This window comes from Oncorhynchus kisutch, linkage group LG3 (assembly GCF_002021735.2).
Source record: "Oncorhynchus kisutch isolate 150728-3 linkage group LG3, Okis_V2, whole genome shotgun sequence".
Lineage (NCBI taxonomy): Eukaryota > Metazoa > Chordata > Actinopteri > Salmoniformes > Salmonidae > Oncorhynchus > Oncorhynchus kisutch.
In genome coordinates this window covers 51,416,547-51,435,524 of record NC_034176.2, presented here as the reverse complement: position 1 = coordinate 51,435,524, position 18,978 = coordinate 51,416,547, and the positions used below count along the sequence as shown (strand labels likewise).

At 43.0% G+C, this 18,978-nt stretch overlaps 1 protein-coding gene across 3 annotated transcripts in view; it reads left to right on the top strand.

Moving 5' to 3' along the window:
- lrp4 (low density lipoprotein receptor-related protein 4) overlaps positions 1-18,978 on the top strand; it is a 208,803-nt gene that overhangs the window by 163,442 nt on the left and 26,383 nt on the right. For all 3 annotated transcript variants that reach the window (XM_031808011.1, XM_031808007.1, XM_031808017.1), the window contains exons 15-28: positions 9,286-9,462; positions 9,672-9,797; positions 10,446-10,654; positions 11,076-11,157; positions 11,366-11,471; positions 11,703-11,904; positions 12,063-12,252; positions 12,659-12,790; positions 13,625-13,765; positions 15,688-15,774; positions 16,084-16,255; positions 16,579-16,741; positions 17,020-17,245; positions 17,717-18,020. In XM_031808011.1, the coding sequence (XP_031663871.1) occupies positions 9,286-9,462; positions 9,672-9,797; positions 10,446-10,654; positions 11,076-11,157; positions 11,366-11,471; positions 11,703-11,904; positions 12,063-12,252; positions 12,659-12,790; positions 13,625-13,765; positions 15,688-15,774; positions 16,084-16,255; positions 16,579-16,741; positions 17,020-17,245; positions 17,717-18,020 (2,317 nt within the window). The remainder of the gene's footprint in view (positions 1-9,285; positions 9,463-9,671; positions 9,798-10,445; positions 10,655-11,075; positions 11,158-11,365; positions 11,472-11,702; positions 11,905-12,062; positions 12,253-12,658; positions 12,791-13,624; positions 13,766-15,687; positions 15,775-16,083; positions 16,256-16,578; positions 16,742-17,019; positions 17,246-17,716; positions 18,021-18,978) is intronic.

The window sequence follows — 18,978 nt, the reverse complement described above, 5'->3', positions numbered from 1 at the left end:
AGTGCAGCTGTAGAACTTTTTGAGGATCTGGGGACCCATGCCAAAACTTTTCAGTCTCCCGAGGGGGAAAGGTTGTTGTCTTGCCCTCTTCACGACGGTCTTGGTGTGTTTGGACCATGATAGTTCGTTGGTGAAATGGACACCAAGGAACTTGAATCTCTCAAACCTCTCCACTACAGCCCTGTCGATATTAATGGGGGCCTGTTCCGCCTTTTCCCGTAGTCCACGATCAGCTCTTTGTCTTGCTCACATTGAGGGAGAGGTTGTTGTCCTGGCACCACACTGCCAGGTCTCTGACGACAGATGACAAGTGCCTGGATTAGGACCTGCGACACTTCCTGTGTGAGGAAAGGTTGTACTCTACGGATGTTGCAGAGCATGAACCTGCAGGAGCAAGTCACTTCTTTGAGTGACTTGCCAGGTAGGATGCAATCCAGGAGTGTGCAGAGCCTGAGATGCCCAACCCTGAGAGGTTGGAGAGGAGGATCTAATGGTTCACAGTTTCAAAGGCAGCAGATAGATCTAGGCGAATTTGAACAGAGAAGAGAGAGTCAGCTTTGGCATAGCAGAGAGCCTCTGACATAGAGGAGAGTGATCTCAGTTAAATGAGCCGTTTTGAAACCTGACTGGTTAGGGTCAATAAGATCGTTCTGAAAGAGATAACAAGAGAGTTGGTCAGAGACAGCACGCTCAAGTGTTTTGGAAACAAAAGAAAGAATGGATACCGGTCTGTAGTTTGAAGTCAGTGCTCAAGTGTTGTTTTTTTAAGGAGGGAAGCGACTGGCCATTTTGAAGTCAGAGGGGAAGCAGCCAGTGGTCAGGGATGAGTTGATGAGGGAAGTGGTGAATGGGAAAATATCTCCAGAGATGGTCTGGAGAAGGGAGGAGGGGATTGGGTCAAGTGGGTAGGTTGTTGGGCGGCCAGATATCATTAGTCGCTGGATTTCATCTGGAGAGAGGCAAGAAAGAGGTCAAGGCCTAAGGTAGTTCTGTGTGAGTGGGATCCTTGGGCTCATGAATGAGTAGTGGACGTCGTCAGCCTTTTGTTTTCAAAGTTGTTTGCAAAGAGGGTTATGGAGGTCGGAGAAGTGTTTCCCTGGGTTGGAGGCAGAAGCTTGAAATTGATAGTGATAGAAAGTGGCCTTAGCAGCTGGTACAGAAAAGAGAAAGTAGCGGAGTAGGGCAGGCACAATAATAATATAATCGTGTAACTGACAATTAACTGACAATTAACATAAATCGTCATCATTGTGGATAAAATCTTTACAGCCCTGAACAACAATGAATACGCTCTCGGCATATTTTTTAAATGTATCCAAAGTGTTTGACACGGTTGATCATGAAATATTACTTTCTAAATTGCATTAATACGGTTTTCATGATTATACATGTAATTGGCTATATAGTTAAGTTTATGATAGTGAACAATTTGGTTATGCATTGAGCTTTGCATCTACCAGGGCCATGATATCCTGTGGCGTGCCACATGGTTGAATAATTAGACCTGTTATTTCTAATCTATGTCAATGACCTTGCTGCTGTGTTTTCTACTGTACTTCCCATTTTCTTTGCTGATTATACCAATTTGATTTTATCACACAATAATTTTATCTCACTAATTAACAATGTCATATTTACTGAATGGTTCCAGATAAACAAATGATCTTTAAATGTAAAAATAAATCCCAACTTTATTCTATTCACTAGTAAGAATAATACATTTTGTAAAATAAAAAATGTGTGTGAATTAAATGGAACCAGTCACATCCACTAAATTCCTCTGAGTTCTAATTGATGAAAGTTATCCTGGAAAGATCATATTCAATTTGTCCAATGCAAAGTGATCAAATCTGTTGGTATCATAAGAAAGATTAGTGATTTGGTTCTTCAGGCTTGCTTCCTAACTTTATACAATAGATTCATTTACCCATATCTTATTTATGTAATATTGTCTGGGCAAGTACATATGCCTCCTACCCAATGTCCCTCAGATTTGTTTCGGCACTGAAAGTTGTGAAAATGTTGTGCAACGCCCTGCACACGCTTAGTGTGAACACTGAGGTTGTACCCACTTTAAGTTACAGTTTTAAGTGGTCAAGTAGGCTACTGTGGCTATTTGATCACCATGTAGGCCTACCTGAATGGCCTACCTTAAAAAACAATGGAGAAAAATGCACGCCATAACATTTCAACATGGAAATAGCTGTTCTCTCATTCAGCCTACAGTAGCAGCCAATGTGTTGTGTTCAATGCCTACATTCCATGAGACTTTTGGAGGGGAAAAAAACATGCAGGGCTTGACATTAACCTGCTTATCCACTTGTCCTTCAGACAAGAAGGGGACTGAAAATGTTTGATGGAAGAAACCACTCTACAAAATAAAATTCATTATTATTCCCATACCATTATTACAAAGAATCAGACAAATTACGCTACGTTCTGCCTATTCGGTACTTATCTCATTTAAGACCTTCTCGAAATACAACACTTCCCCTTTAAGACATAAAAAAGCTCTTTAGATGGCTAGAAATGCACACATTTTGTGCTCTTGTTGGAAGCAACCACTCCCAAATTGTTGACTAGAAATTAGCTATAACTGGGGTAATAACTCACTCACTTGCAAAGAATATGAACAAATGTGAACATGTGGCTACATGCAGCTCTCACTAATCTCAAAACAAGCGCATCTACTCATGACCACTCATACTGTAGCCTAAACACAGTCCAGTTCAAAGTGAATTGCACAGATCCATATACATATGGTTATTTGCATATAGGCCTACTGCAGCTCTGATTGGTTATGGCACACTGGTCTGTGTAGAGTATGGGCCTGAGAATGCAGTAGAATTCTACTCCAATGCGCTCTGCCTACAAGAAAATCTCTTGTACAGTTAGTTTTGTATACGAAGTCTTGCGTAGATCGTTTTATTTCGGTATATTACATTGAAAGTGGCTAATATTGCATAGATTCGATAACAATTCCCACAGTAGAGCGAAGTTGAAGTGAAGTTGAATCTCGTGCTTCTCTGCGCAGGCTCATATTTCTTCTGTGCCCACGCACGCACGCAGCTTAGAGGGAACATTGCTCCTACCTACACAAATTACTCCTCTGCACCTTTGTTAATATACTCTATATCTTGTCTATTTACAACATTAATGTACACCAATTATGCACTTTTTTCTACAAATAGTCATACCTCCCAGACAGTTTACCTAAAGCCTTCAATGGATTCTTCCAGGTTAATTCTGAAATCCATCTATATAATGCAAGACACTGCAATAACCTTCACCCTCCCCACTGCCACACCTCACAGTCAATTCTTCATCAGATATAGAGGTACCATACTCTGGGATTCTTATCTTCACATTGCCAAAACATCATCATCCCTCAATAACTAACTTCAAGTAAAGACTGATGAACCAAATTACTTAGTCATCTCCTCCATATACCCTAACTCTCACACACTCTCATGCACACACACATTTAAACAAAACAAATATATATATTTTTTTCATGATTACTGATCAATTAATTTATACATTTATAAATAGTTTTAACAAACCTTTTTTTTTTTTTTGTATTGTATATAGTTTTTTTGTGGTGTGGTTTTCATATAAGCCTTTGGGCTTCCAACCACACCTGCACACACATTATTTAAAAAACATTTAAAAAATCTGTATTGTTGTCAATCACTTGTTTTCTTTGGTGGAAATAATTTAATACAAAAATAAATTAGTAATCAGACAGTTCAAACAGCAATGATATAGATGAGGAAAACTAGTGCTCTGTCATACCTTGTGGAATTAATCAATAATTTCCATTAAATTGTACAAAAAAAAAACGTCACACTCACATCCACACAGCAATGAATGCATAAATATTGTGACTTGGAACCAAGGGTGTGGGTGTTTGTGCGTGTGTGTGCGTGTGTGTGTGTGTGTGTGTGTGTGTGTGTGTGTGTGTGTGTGTGTGTGTGTGTGTGTGTGTGTGTGTGTGTGTGTGTGTGTGTGTGTGTGTGTGTGTGTGTGTGTGTGTGTGTGTGTGTGTGTGAAAGACCGTGGGAGACATTATGACAAGTGCAGATCAGTGGTGGATCATCACCACTCCCGACACACTTCACCCTCCCCCCGGCCTGCTGATTGGGCCTAGCGTTGCTGGCTCACCCGATCTGGAAATCAAAGCTGAGCTACCCTCTGTTTATGGGGTGAGCGGGAACCATGAGCTTTGTCCCAAATGGCACCATATTCCCTATATAGGGCACCCTAATTCCCCCATTGGAATCTGGTCAAAAGTAGTGGACAATGTAGAGAATAGGGCGTGATTTGGGACATAGCCATTGGCTTCACCACAGCCACAATTCCACTTGGTATTCCAACTGGGCAGAGAGAATTCCAGCTCTGCAGAGGCAAATCAAACAGTCTTGAAGCGATGTAACAAAGGGAGACTGGAGTGGAGGTCCTCCTCAGTGTCCTCAGTGTCCATCTAAAAACAGAGGCGATAGATAGGTATGTTTGCTTGTTGTCACAACCTGGTCCTGTATGGCTTAGTTAGCAACGCCAAGGACTGTAGGTTAGATTCTCGCTGGGGTCATCCATACAAAAGATGTATGCAGGCATGACTGTAAGTTGCTTTGGTTAAAAGTGTTTCCTAAATGACATATACACTCGCCGACCAGTTTATTAGGTTCAGTGTGGCTGTGGCTTGTTCTATAAAGCATGCAGGCAGATGGGCATCGAGGCTAGGGCTGACCCCATTTAGTCGACTGGTCGGTTGTTTCGTCGATAGGCTTTTTGTCGACCAAGATTTTTTAGTCAAGCAGTAGCAAATATATATATATATATATTTCTGATGGCACCTGTCTGATTTTCGCATGTCTCAGTGGGCTAATCATGATGGCACACCAGTATCACCAGTAGTACATTTACCGTTGTTAATTCCCATACTTTCTCATCTACAATGTTTGTTTGGTTAAGGTCATTTCTGTTAATGCATTCAATATTTTACCACTTTTACCATTCTCATTGTCGGAGTGGACACGTTGTTTGCGGACTGCAAAACCTAGGCTACACTTGTGAGGAACAAGTTTTAATATATTTAATTTCCGAGTTGTCAATTTATTCATTGCATTTTATTTGTAAGGCTCCGGTCAATGTTGAGTAAGGACGCACTCCTGATTATGCATAGACTAGACTACAAATGTAGTCCTATGAATGTGCCCATTTGGGGATCTGATAGTATTTCTGATTGTCTTAACTCACCACCACTGTGGATCTTATCAAAGTATTTTTTTTCTTCACCTCAAACAGCAAGTAAACAAAGTCAGTTTTTACATCCATTGAGAATTACAATAGTTCCTCAACGTAGCCTATTTAAAACATATTTCAAGCTCTCTTTCGATAACCACTCCATTCTCTACTTGTTGTGAAAGGGGAAAAAATGTCATGCTCTGATCCGGTGGAAATGTCATAAAATAGGCCTACCACAAAGCTCATCTCTGAACTAAGGACCCTGTGACTAAACACCTCCCTCTGCAACTGGATCCAGGACTTCCTGACGGGTCTCAACACAGGTGGTAAGGGTAGGCAACAACACATCTGCTACGCTGATCCTCAACACTGGGGCCTCTCAAGGGTGTGTGCTTAGTCTCCTCCTGTACTCCCTATTCACCCACGACTGCGTGGCCAATCACAACTCCAACAGCATCATTAAGTGGAGGTAAGAGACGACAACAACTCCCTCAATGTGAGCAAGACAAAGGAGCTGATCGTGGACTATAAGAAAAAGAGGTGCTAACAGGCCACCATTAACATCGACAGGGCTGTAGTGGAGAGGGTTGAGAGTTTCAAGTTTCTTGGTGTCCACATCACCAACAAACTGTCATGGTCCAAACACACCAAGACAGTTGTGAAGAGGGCACGACAACAGGAGACTGAAAATATTTGGCATGGGCCTCCAGATCCTCAAAAAGTTTTACAGCTGCACCATCGAGAGCATCCTGACCAGTTGCATCACTCCCTGGTATGGCCACTGCTCTGCATCTGACCGTAAGGCACTACAGAGGGTAGTGCGTACGGCCCAGTACATCACTGGGGCCAAGCTTCTTGACATCCAGGACCTATATACTAGGCAGTGTCAGAGAAAGGGCCAAACAATGGTCAAAGACTACAGTCACCCAAGTCATAGACTATTCTCTCTGCTACCACACAAAAAGCAGTACCGAGTGCCAAGTCTAGGACCAAAAGGCTCCTTGTCTACAGCTTCTACCCCCAAGCCATAAGATTTATGAACAGTTAATCAAATGGTCACCCGGACTATTTACACAGCTGCTCGCTGATTGTTATCTATGCATAGTCACTTTACAAATTACCTCGACTAACCTCTACCCTTCGCACATTGACTCGGTAACACCTGTTGTATTCGGCGCATGTGACAAATCAAATGTGATTTGATTTGATTACTTATCCGTTGCGCAAATAGCCTACAGCTGTGTCTGTCCGGAGCTCACTGGCGCAGAAAACTCGGAGGGCCCAGAAGAGTTTTTTTAGTGCAAGGTTCAGTCCAGACAAAGTTGATAGTTGATATAATGCATAGCCAATATGGGATTTATACAGGATGTTTTCTACCTGCAGGCTGCAATGTTTTTATTTTTGGGCTTTATGTAGGATATTTTTACAGAGTTGGCAATGGCAATAGAATTTACTTTTAGAATTTTGATCAAACACATGATAATGATTTTGAGATACGAAGACTTTATTATAAATGAAATGAAACTGTTCCATGAAAATGTGCATTTGAAAATCGTAACTGGCACGCAGATCGGTTCGAAATGGTAAGATAGCTTGGCACTCCAAATGGAAAAGGTTACCGACCCCTGGTGTAGCCTATTACCGGCAACTTCAGGAGCTTAATGGCAGAATCTGCAAAGGCCAGCAGTAGTGAAGGAGGAGGGTCGGGAACAGGTTTTTTTCTTCTGGTTAGGCTATCTTGATCTCTGGCTCCCTCTTGAGTCATTTGTCTGTCTTAATTATTTAACACATTAGAATAGGAAAAATTTGTGACCTAAGCAACTTTGGCATCACGGAACGCACAACTCGGCGATCCTTGTCATGGATGGGCTATTACCGCGAACAACTACACCTGGGTCAACTCCTATCAGCTAAAAACAGGAAGAAGTGGCATTTAGTGGGGGGGAGAATAGAAGGAATGTCTTTTAGGAGAGGAAAGGGAGGGTTTCCCACTGCCCTGTGTGAGTGTTTGATTAGAGGAGGAGGGGTGCGTGAGGGGTGATAGGAGGAGGAGGACAGGGGTGTAGAGGGTGCCCGTCCAGCCCTGTGTGAGCAGCCTTTATTGATGTGTGCTCTCGGGATAAAAACCCGTAATTGGCCCTGTACCTCCACTAGGCCCTCTGTTTGCTCAGACAACAGGCAGAACAAATGGGACGCGTGCCTGTGTGTGTATGCCTGTGTGTGTATGCCTGTGTGTGTGTGTGTGTGTGTGTGTGTGTGTGTGTGTGTGTGTGTGTGTGTGTGTGTGTGTGTGTGTGTGTGTGTGTGTGTGTGTGTGTGTGTGTGTGTGTGAACGCATGCATGCCTTTTTTGTGTGCATGTGCGCATCTCTGTGTGTGTGGTCATTTGAGAAACATTTGGAGACATGCCAGTTCTTTGTCATGGTATCTAGTGAGTGATGTGGGTGACACCCTTATCCTCTGAGCACACCTGTGCACCTTCGGGGGCGAGGTGGGGGTGGGCAGTAAAGGAGACAATAGGAGAGGGGTGTATAGCGAGGGATGTTGTGGGGACAGAGAGGGATAGAAATGTGGGCTTTTTTGGAGGGGGGGGGTGAAAAGTAGGTAGAGGAGAGACAGAGAAGGACACAATAGAGTGAGTGAGGGAGATAAGGAGAAGAGTGGGGACAGAAAGGGGAGAGGTTACATGTGGGTGGGTAGACCCCCATGGGAGATTCCCTGTTGCCTTACAGCTGCTGGCCCAGCTATCCCTTAGACCAGAGACAGAAAAGAGAGAGTAGACCCACATACCACCAGTGTTCCTGCTATCTGCCCTTGAAAGAGAGAGGAGAGTGTCAACCCAACTCGGACTCCCCTTCACACTCATGTCTAACCATGTGTCTCCTTGAAGATAACATCAGTAACACACACACCAAGTATCATCTTACACACACCTGGAGACCTAAAGAAAAAGATAGACAGATGGAGAAACAGGAGAGAGAGAGAGAAAAATACCAATCTTTCCCTGAAGCTAATGTTATTTCGTTTTTTTTCTGAGGGGTATGATACTTTAAGTATGTATCTGAGTATTCGTTTACATTAAGAGTTAGATAATATCTTCTCCTCTCTCCCCAGGTTTGGTCTTTCACCCCTCTTCATTTACACCCCACTGTAAAACCCTGGTATAAAATACTAGACCTGTGTAAGACCTTTATGGCAGCAAGCTCACTACAAACTGTGCACCACCAACAGAAATAAACAAGGTGAAAACGATGTTCTTTCCATCCATCAGCTGAGCGTATTCAGCACTCTCTGAGGTTCTCTGTGCTTCGCCAAAAATGTAGGCAATCTGGCCAATAGGGCCACTTCAGCTGGGCTAATGAATGAATAGAGGGACAATGGTATGGAAGTGTTCCACATATGTTCTCCACCAAGACTGTGGCCCTGTTTAAAGACCAAATCATTGTTCCCTTCCTTCCTTTCTTTGATCAATCCCTCCCTCCTTTCTTCAAGTAGTCAAACAGGGACTTCTTCTCAGAAGAAATCTATAGAGCTAGCATTTAACTCCCAAAGCTTATGTCATTAGCGAGTGGCTAATAAGAAACAGGCTAACTCCAACCAGCTCTGATTAAGGCTGAATACAATAGGGGACACAATTGAAAAGACAACAACATTAACTCGTCCTCATTTGATGGCGTGAGGAAGCAGATCTTGTCCAACTTTGTGCTATTTTGCTTTGAAGATAATTGTTCCTTTACTCCAGATTGGTTTTATTTGGTATTTTGTTTTAGTTTGTGGAGGAACTGTTTAGGGATTTGTGTGTGGCTGTGTGTTGATTTTGTTGCTGCTCCAATGGGTGCTTGTTGTTTGAAATCATGTAACCCCCCCTCATTCTATACCACTTGGTCTAATTCCTTTAAAGGGTCAATGAGAATGTTCCAATTATATTCTTGTGTTTCAGTAATAAGGACAACATATGCTTCTTTAAATACATATATTTGTCTATTTCTCTCTCTCTCTCTGTCTTTCTCTCTCTCTGTCTAACTCTCTCTCCATCCAGGCTTGCCCCATCCATTTGCCATCACGGTATTTGAGGATAGCCTTTACTGGACAGACTGGCACACCAAGAGCATCAACAGTGCCAACAAGTTCACAGGCAAGAACCAGGAGATCATCAGAAACAAGCTGCACTTCCCAATGGATATACACACACTGCACCCGCAGAGACAGCCCGCAGGTCAGTCACACACAAACACACACTGATACGCATGCATGAACGCACATCCAATCTAATACACACACATGCTTCTTCGTGCACGTACAAACGCACTCACACACACATACAAACACACACACACACACCACCCACAGGTGCACTCTGTTAGTCAGTAACACACCTGCACACTCACTCACAGAGTGCTTCTAACCTCTCCCCCTCTTCTCCAGGTGGGCGTAACCGATGTGGGACCAACAACGGGGGCTGCAGCCACCTCTGTCTCCCTGGCAACAAGACCTATACCTGCGACTGCCCCACGGGCTTCAAGAAAGTGGACCAGCATAACTGTGCGCTGAGTGAGTATACTTACTTGCCTACATGAACACACTCTAGGTAGAATGCTAGAATATTTGTTGACATTTCAATGTAAATATTTTTGTGTTCATTTAGGTATTGCTTCATTCTAAATATAAACTCAATGTTTGCTAAGTACATTTTCAGTCCAGTTAGCTAATGTTAAAGGGCAACTCCACCACTTTTAAACCTAATTTTCATTATCCCCAGCACAATACCAGTGTCTACATATGTGAAAACGGCATATTTTTGCGTTTTATATAAAAAAAAATAGTTAAAACATTGCTAGAAGCTCGTTTTTCTTACTTTTAATCCTACCCTGTGAAGTCACAGAGTAGCATTTATTTTTATTTTTTAGGTCCTTTCTTCTTATCTAGCTTCTTATCTAGCTGTTTTCACATATGTAGACACTGGTTTGGTGCTGGAGGTAACGAATATGAGGTTGAAAGGTGGCAGAATTGCTCTTTAATAGCATGTGTTAGTTTAGTTAGGTTCCAATTATCCACACTAGAATGCCCAATACATTGCTTAATCCTAAGGGGTACGCTAGTGTGGATAATTGGAACAGAGCCTTGGTGTATGTTGGTGTGTTGTGATGACCCTGTTGGTAAACCTAGAGCACTGACAGAAGACCTTTGGTCTTTGATCAGGTCTTGACAAGTTCCTGCTTTTTGCCCGAAGGACGGACATCCGACGAATCAGCTTCGACACCGAGGACATGTCGGATGATGTCATCCCGCTGGCAGACGTACGCAACGCCGTGGCACTGGACTGGCATGCCGAGGATGGCTTCATCTATTGGACGGACGTCACCACCGACTCCATCAACCGGGCCCAATGGGACGGCTCAAGGCAGGAGGTCAGTTCTTCCCAATATTATTTCCCTTATTAGTTAGTAATTTAGCAGATGCTCCTATCCAGAGCCACTTACTGTACAATGGAAGGTACATTCAACTAAAGTAAGTGAGACAACCACCCATCAAGATCATTACAAATAAAATAGCTAGTAATAGAGAAGAAAACAGTTTAGTGTTATAGTGGTGGATGTTTGGTCTAATGCTTGGTAAGATACAATTGTTTGGGGGAATCATTTTAGCTGATGAGATCAGAGTATTGATTATAGTCCCTTGCACTTTACTTTTAACCAAATGTCGCCACCTATTGATTAGAGTCTGGTATCACAGTTCATTTTACAGCTGTTTGACCTTCTTTTGCTATGGGGGAGTATTTCAATTAAGTTACTGTACTGTATTGAAATTAGTTGTTATTTTGTGTGTCAGGTTGTGGTGGACACCAGTCTGGAAAGTCCAGCCGGTCTGGCTATTGACTGGGTGACCAACAAACTTTACTGGACCGACGCAGGTAAGAAACCTTAACTGTACCCGTGTTCTAGATTTAAATTACTATAGGGTAGGGGTACAAACTGAAGCTTGTACCATGTGTATCATGTCAGCTATAGACTACCAGGAAGTCTTTTTTGACTAGTCTTTATTGAGTAATTTGTTGTACAAACAATAATTAATTGTGTGACTGTGTGCGTTCTTGTGTGTGTGTGCGTGTGTGAGATCAGGTACAGATCGTATCGAGGTATCTAATGCAGATGGGAGCATGCGTACTGTTCTGATCTGGGAGAATCTTGACCGACCCAGGGACATCGTGGTTGACCCAATTGGAGGGTGAGTTAGAAGTCAAGGGTCAATATCAGGCGTCAGATATCCAATGACACCTCTGACAGTAGTTTACAGAGTAGCATGTAAACACACCTTTTTTTCCAGTAGTTCAATAGAGTCCTCCCAAAAAGTTTGTTGTTTACTGACAACTTATCTGAACATACAATATACAGATGAATTGTGCATACCACATACATGTACAGTTTACTGATACATGATTTTCCCTGAGTACTATAGATATATGTACTGGACAGACTGGGGTGTGAGTCCTAAGATAGAGCAGGCAGGGATGGACGCATCCAGCCGTATCGTCATCATCTCTTCCAACCTGACATGGCCTAACGGCCTGGCAATTGACTACCAAACACAGCGCCTGTACTGGGCCGACGCCGGGATGAAGACCATCGAGTTTGGCAACTTTGATGGCTCAGACAGACAGGTGAGGTGGTCTTGAAGGGATAGTCTTTACAAGTTTTAGCTTATTTTCACACTATTTTTGTATGTTGGATGGGTATTTAATCAAGTGAGACTTTTTACTCTGTGAATCAGAAGACTGGCTAATATTTTTATTCCCCCCGCCCCTCCATTGGTGTCCAGGTGTTGATTGGCAGTCAGTTGCCCCACCCCTTTGGGCTGACTCTGCATGAGGAGAAGCTCTATTGGACAGACTGGCAGTCAAAGAGCATCCAGTGTGCCAACAAAATGACTGGCCTGGGACGACAGACACTCGCCGAGAACCTGGAGAACCTCATGGATATTCACATGTTCCACCGCTACCGCACCACCGGTGTGTGTGTGTGTGTGTGTGTGTGTGCATGCGCCCTTTTGGCCCTCTGAGTATTTTGTGACAAGATACTAGACCCCCACCCACCTGTGTCCCTCCCTGTTGCTAGCGAGATTAGAGGCCAGGTAAACTGATCCTAGATATGTGGTTCAGAGGGCAAAAAGCACCTGGGGCTCATACCAGGCTGAAGAAGCACTGATAAGTATGGATGTCAAACGTTCAGCCTGCTGCACAGAACCCATGGCCATGTGTTTGAGATCCTTTTTAAACTCTCAACTGTTAAATGAGTGAGACACATATGTCATTGTTGCAATAGTTTGTGAGTGGGCAACATATACTATCATCTTACGTTTTTATGTTGAATAATTATATATTGCGCTCTCTCCCCCCTCTGTCCCTCACTCTCTAGTGCGGACACCTTGTGCGGTGAATAATGGGGGCTGCAGTCACCTGTGTCTGTTGGCTCCACCCACAAAAGGCTCCAGCTGTACCTGTCCTACTGGCATCAACCTTCAGCTGGACGGAAAGACCTGCACACACGGTAGCATAGCAACAATATAATATTATTATACTACTAGCACCCATTGTACAACAACCCATGGTACATTGGATGTTTTTTAAATGTTTTCTAATGTTTATTGCCCCACAGGCAATTTAGACACCTGATTGAGGACCTTATTACTGAAGAATTTGTTTATGTTTTATGACCTTGTTCTGTTTCTTTTGCATTTAGTATTTTCTGAAATTCAGGGCTCTTTAAAAGAGACCTTGGTCTCAGTATGACTACCTGATCAAATAAAGGTTAAAAAAAACAAGAACAAAAGCAAAACTATACCATGTATCTCATCACCTTAACACAATTAACCACATAGATATTGATGTAAATAAACTATGTCTTCCAAGATACCACAAGTAGATTGATAAAAGATTGATAATAAAAAAATAAAAATAGTCTCATCTTGATTTAAAGGAGAGAAGAAAAAAAACATAGTTTAGTATTTTGTTCATTAGTACGCTGTTGATATGGTCCCAACAAGTGTGCATGTCAGCAGTAAAGTTTTCAAGATGGAGCACTTTCAGTAAAAGTCTTACTGTGATAATAATGTGTTTTGCATTATCATCACACTCTTTTCTTTGTACTGTAAGTGCTCTATCTTGAAAACATTACTGCTGACATCCCTTTAATTACTACCTTCACCGTCAAGGCCCAAGCTGCGATACAATATTTACAGCCCGTTGATTCTTAAAGAATATCACATACAAATGCCTCATAAGCTTAGTTCAACTGTATAACCTCATCATAATCCAAAATATAAGGTGGTTTTATTCCATAACCTGTACTCTCCATACTGACAGTGTTGTGTCTTGGTTGTAGGGATGAGTAGTTTCCTGATCTTTGCACGGCGGACTGATATCAGGATGGTCTCTCTGGACATCCCCTACTTTGCTGATGTGGTGCTGGCTGTCAACAGATCCATGAAAAACACCATCGCCATCGGAGTGGACCCTAAAGAGGGTGTGTATGTGTGTTTTCTGTAATCTCTGTGGTCATTTTTTTATTGTGATCTGAATGTGCACCAGTAGTGGTCAGTGCCATTTAAGATGAGGGAGCAAAACATTTTTTCATTGAGCATGGCCTTATTTCTATTACAGTGTATTGGATAACTGTCATTCATATTTCATTCATCCAGCTCAATTTAACATCGAGGGTGTGTATGTGTGTTTTCTGTAATCTCTGTGGTATGAACAGGAAAATGAGGAAGGTCTGCACTTAGGTTTTGCAGTAAATATAAATACAAATGTATTCAATCTTTCAGACCAGACGTTTCGCCCGAAAAGGCTTCATCATCAGTGTCCTTTGACAAAAAAGTGTCATTTTTTTATTGTGATCTGAATGTGCACCAGTAGTGGTCAGTGCCATTTAAGATGAGGGAGCAAAACATTTTTTCATTGAGCATGGCCTTATTTCTATTACAGTGTATTGGATAACTGTCATTCATATTTCATTCATCCAGCTCAATTTAACATCGATAGGTTTAGGCTAGTACATGATACAAAAATGTTACCAATAGCCATCATGAGGTTGCTACAATGTATCCTATGAATGAAAGTTTACCACACATAGGTTGAGATAAATGTTTTAGTAATCAAGGTGACAGACAGTGAATGACATTCAATACTGCCTTGCACACTCTTCCCTACATCTAGCTGATCTAGGGTGTAATCACTTGTCAAGCAGTTGCAAATAAGAGTTTCTATTGGACAAATTCAGGTATGTTGATCCCCATTTTGTTCTGTTTGCTTCTGTTTAAAAACCTTTTTCAACAGAATCGGCAGAATAAAATACACCCCTGATCACCCGCACGCACACACAGTTCACTTTCATAGCAGCCACATACAAACAGCATGATCACATTGCTCGTTGTATAATTCTTTCTCTCATTTACGCTGTCTTCCTGTCTCCTTTTCCCTTCACTTGTGGACTTCATTGCACAACACATTAGCTGTCTGTGACCAGGTGAAAAAACCTTTCCAAGTCAAACCTTCATACCATTAACGCTAATCGGGACACACAGTCTACATCGTTGTCACCATATTAGCTAATGTCATAGTCAACATAGCTAATAGAACTAACGCGTTAGTAAACATGCTACAATCACGCAGTTTAGCAGTTACACTGGGTCCCGGTGGCAATACATTTATAAAACCAAAAGCTTATCTTGATTTAGAAGAGTTCCAGTGTTGGATAGCCATAGCCAGCAAGCTAACATAGCATCCTCCTCTGTTTGAGCCGGGTGTTTGAGTAGGCTAAACTAGCTAGCTGCATTCATTAGCTGAGAAAGTGGAAAAAAATACAACAAAATATAGCTAGCTCGCTCTCTTAATTCTCCTTAATTTATGAAGAAATATATTTGTTCTCTAATCCTTTGATTGGGTGGACAACATGTCAGTTCTTGCTGCAAGAGCTCTGATAGGTTGATGGGCGTCCTCCAGAAGTTGTCATAATTACTGTGTAAGTCTATGGAAGGGAGTGAGAACCATGAGCCTCCTAGATTTTGAATTGAAGTCCGTGTTCCCAGAGGAGGACGGAATCTACTGTAGCTGTCCTCCGGCTAAACCATGGTACTACCCCAGAGAGTACTTCTGAGGCGACTGTAGACCTTCATTGCATTGTGTGTTTTAAATTATTATTAGAACTATTAATTAAAAACTATACTAACTATATTCACCTCACTGGTGACGTAAATATAGTTAGTATACTTTTATCTATAATGGATAACTTTTTAATGCTTCACTATATACATTTTTATGAACTTCATTGAGGAAGATGATCCTTCCCTTCCTCCTCTGAGGAGCCTCCACTAATGTGGAGGTGAAACAGTGACTAACAGTATGTCTTTGTAACCTTGATGTGTGTGTGTCTACTGCCCCCTGCAGGTAAAGTGTACTGGTCAGACAGCACACTGAAGAAGGTGAGTAGAGCTAACATCAATGGGACGGCTCATGAGGATATCATCGCTACAGGTGAGGGAAATAATCAATCAACTTTATTTCATAAATCAAAACATACAGTATCTGAATCATATTACAGATAGGCTAGTGTCTTTTTTGTCTATCTGCTGTATTACAGAGGAATATTCATCTATATTGTAAAACAAATTACCTGTAGCACTGAAATATTTCAACATCTATTCTTCTACATACCCTTCTCTCACTTCCTCTAATCCTCTCTCTTCTCCCTAACTTTATCTCATTCGCTCCTTTCTTCTACTCTTTCTTTATTTCTTTATTTTCCTTTCTTCCTTCTTCCTCTCTTTTTCTCTCGCTCTCCAGGTCTGATGACCACTGATGGTCTGGCGGTGGATGCGGTGGGTCGAAAGATCTACTGGACGGACACCGGAACGAACCGGATCGAGGTGGCCAACCTGGACGGCTCCATGAGGAAGGTTCTGATCTGGCAGAACCTGGACAGCCCGCGAGCCATCGCCCTCTACCACGAGATGGGGTAAGGAGTTAGACTAACAGGTTCACTGTGCACAGCAGTGTGTTTAGCTCAAAGTGCTGATTATGCACTTGTTTTTAAATTAAAATGTAATTTTTACTATCAATGTACTGAATAATCATATGCAGACTGTGAGAGAGTTAGTTCCTGTGTGTTTTAGGTATTTAGGTATTTTTGTTTGCAGGTCAATAAAAGTTGACCCGTCGTGAATTACACCCAAGGAATTTACTTTCTAAACAGCCTAGATTGGGAAATAGTTAGCCCTCCTTTGTCAGTCTACTAATGACTTCCGGTGTGACATTCATTTCTCTCTCGCTCTCCTCCAGGTATATGTACTGGACAGACTGGGGGGAGCATGCTAAGCTGGAGCGGTCAGCGATGGATGGCTCAGACCGTTTGGTTCTGATCAGTAACAACCTTGGCTGGCCCAACGGACTGGCCATCGACAGTGCCGGCTCACAGCTACTGTGGGCTGACGCACACACAGAGGTCAGTCGCCCTGTCCCGAAAAGCTAAAGCAGAGGTCAACCAATCCTGAGAGATACAGAGTGTGCAGGCTTTTGTTCCACAGCTGGGTCATGTTTAAAGTAGAACACACCATAGCAAAAGCATTTTGCCACTGAAATGACAATTCTGTGTTCTTATTGGAGAAGAAGAATGGAGAATCTTCATTGAAGAAGTTTTAAAAATCCAGGACTAGGCTTATTCTGTGTCTGGAAAACCGGCCTATTGAGTCAATGAATTAACAAAGTTTTTCCCTCCCGTAGCGCATCGAGGCGGCAGACCTGAATGGGCTGAACCGCCGTACCCTGGTATCCCCGGTTCAGCACCCGTACGGTCTGACCCTACTAGGACCACACATCTACTGGACCGACTGGCAGAGCCGCAGCATCCAGCGGGCTGACAAAACCACCGGCGCCAACACCATCACCGTGCGCAGCAACCTGCCCGGGCTCATGGACATACAGGCCGTGGATAGAGAGAAGCCACTGGGTGAGTGTACGAATGGCACACTGGCCTCTGAACAGCAGAGAGGAAGGTGTGGGTAGGGGTTCGCATTGGTTTAACCTCGTCCCCAGGCTATTGCGCATGTCGCATAAAAGCCTGGTACATCAACCATTCAAAGTTGGCCTTAGTGGGCATGACCATAGAATTATATGGGAGTGACCTTACTTGTGATCGTTTCATTTTAAATGAAAAATCTGGGAAGGTTGTTTGGTTGGTGTGTGTTTGCAATTGCGTGGCACTTACATGTTTGCTGTCCTCCCTTTATCCCCTGTATTATCTATTTATTGTTAGTCTTCCCTCTCTCACTTCACTTTCAATGGAATCAGTTGCCTGTATGTAATGGCAATGTAATGAAACCCATAAATATGCTGCTGCTACCCCTATTTGTGTACCTGCAACAAAAGTTTGACTTGGTTTGCTTCTTTCTCTCTCTCTCTTACACCCCCCCCCCTCCAGGTTTCAATAAGTGTGGTAGAAGGAACGGGGGCTGTAGCCACCTATGTCTGCCCCGCCCCAACGGTACTTCCTGTGCCTGTCCCACCGGCATCCTCCTCAAGGGGGATGCCAGGTCATGTGACGACTCCCCCGAGACCTACCTGCTCTTCTCCAACCGGGTCAGCGTGCGACGCATCTCCCTGGACACAAATGACCACACAGATGTGCATGTGCCCGTGCCTGAGCTGCACAACGTCATCTCACTGGACTACGACAGCGTGGATGGGAAGCTGTACTACACCGATGTCAGCCTTGATGTTATCCGGTATGCTAAAAAGACACGCTCACACACAATATACACTGTACAAAACATTAGGAACACCTTCCTAATATTGAGTTGCACCTCCTTTTGCCCTCAGAACAGCCTCAATTCATTGACTCTATAAGGTGTCAAAAGTGTTCCACAGGGATGCTGGCCTAATGCTTCCCACAGTTGTGTCAAGTTGGCTGGTAGTGTATCTCTACACCAAATAGATTGTTACATCTCATCCCATGGATGCTCAATTGGATTGAGATCTGGTGACTGGGCAGGCCACTGCAGTAAGCTGAATTCACTGTCATGTTTGTGGAACCATTCCTTGACAATCCTAACCTTGTGGCATGGGGCAGATGGATACACAGCTGCCATGAAGGGATGTACCTGATTGGCAATGATGTTCAGATATCCTGTGGTATTCAAACGTAGCTCCGCAAGGGACCCAATGTGTGCCATGAAAACACACCCCACACCACCACCACCAGCCTGCAATGTTAAAAAGCAGCATGATGGATGCATCAGACCAGACCAGGCAATGTATTTTTTAACTCTCCAGTGTTTTTGTCCCTTAGCCCACTGCAACCGCGGTTTCTTGTTTTTTGCTGAAATAAGTGGAACTCTGCAAGGTCTTCGGCTGCCATACGCAATTCGTGTCAAGGTACAACGAGTTGTGCATTATTTGATGGGTCTTTGGGGACCAATGTTGTACTGAACTGTCAGTTGACTAACTGTAGTCCGTCTGTTGCTCTGCACAATTCGTGTCTGCCTCATTTGTCCTCTTTCACCAATGACCTGTTTTTGACCACTGCCCAGCTGTTGGCTGGATGTCCTTTGGGTGGTGGACCATTCTTGGTACACACGAAACTGTTGAGCGTGAAAAACCCAGCAGTGTTGCAGTTCTTGACACACTCAAACCGGTGCGCCTGGCACCTACTACCATACCCCGTTCAAATATTGTGTCTTGCCC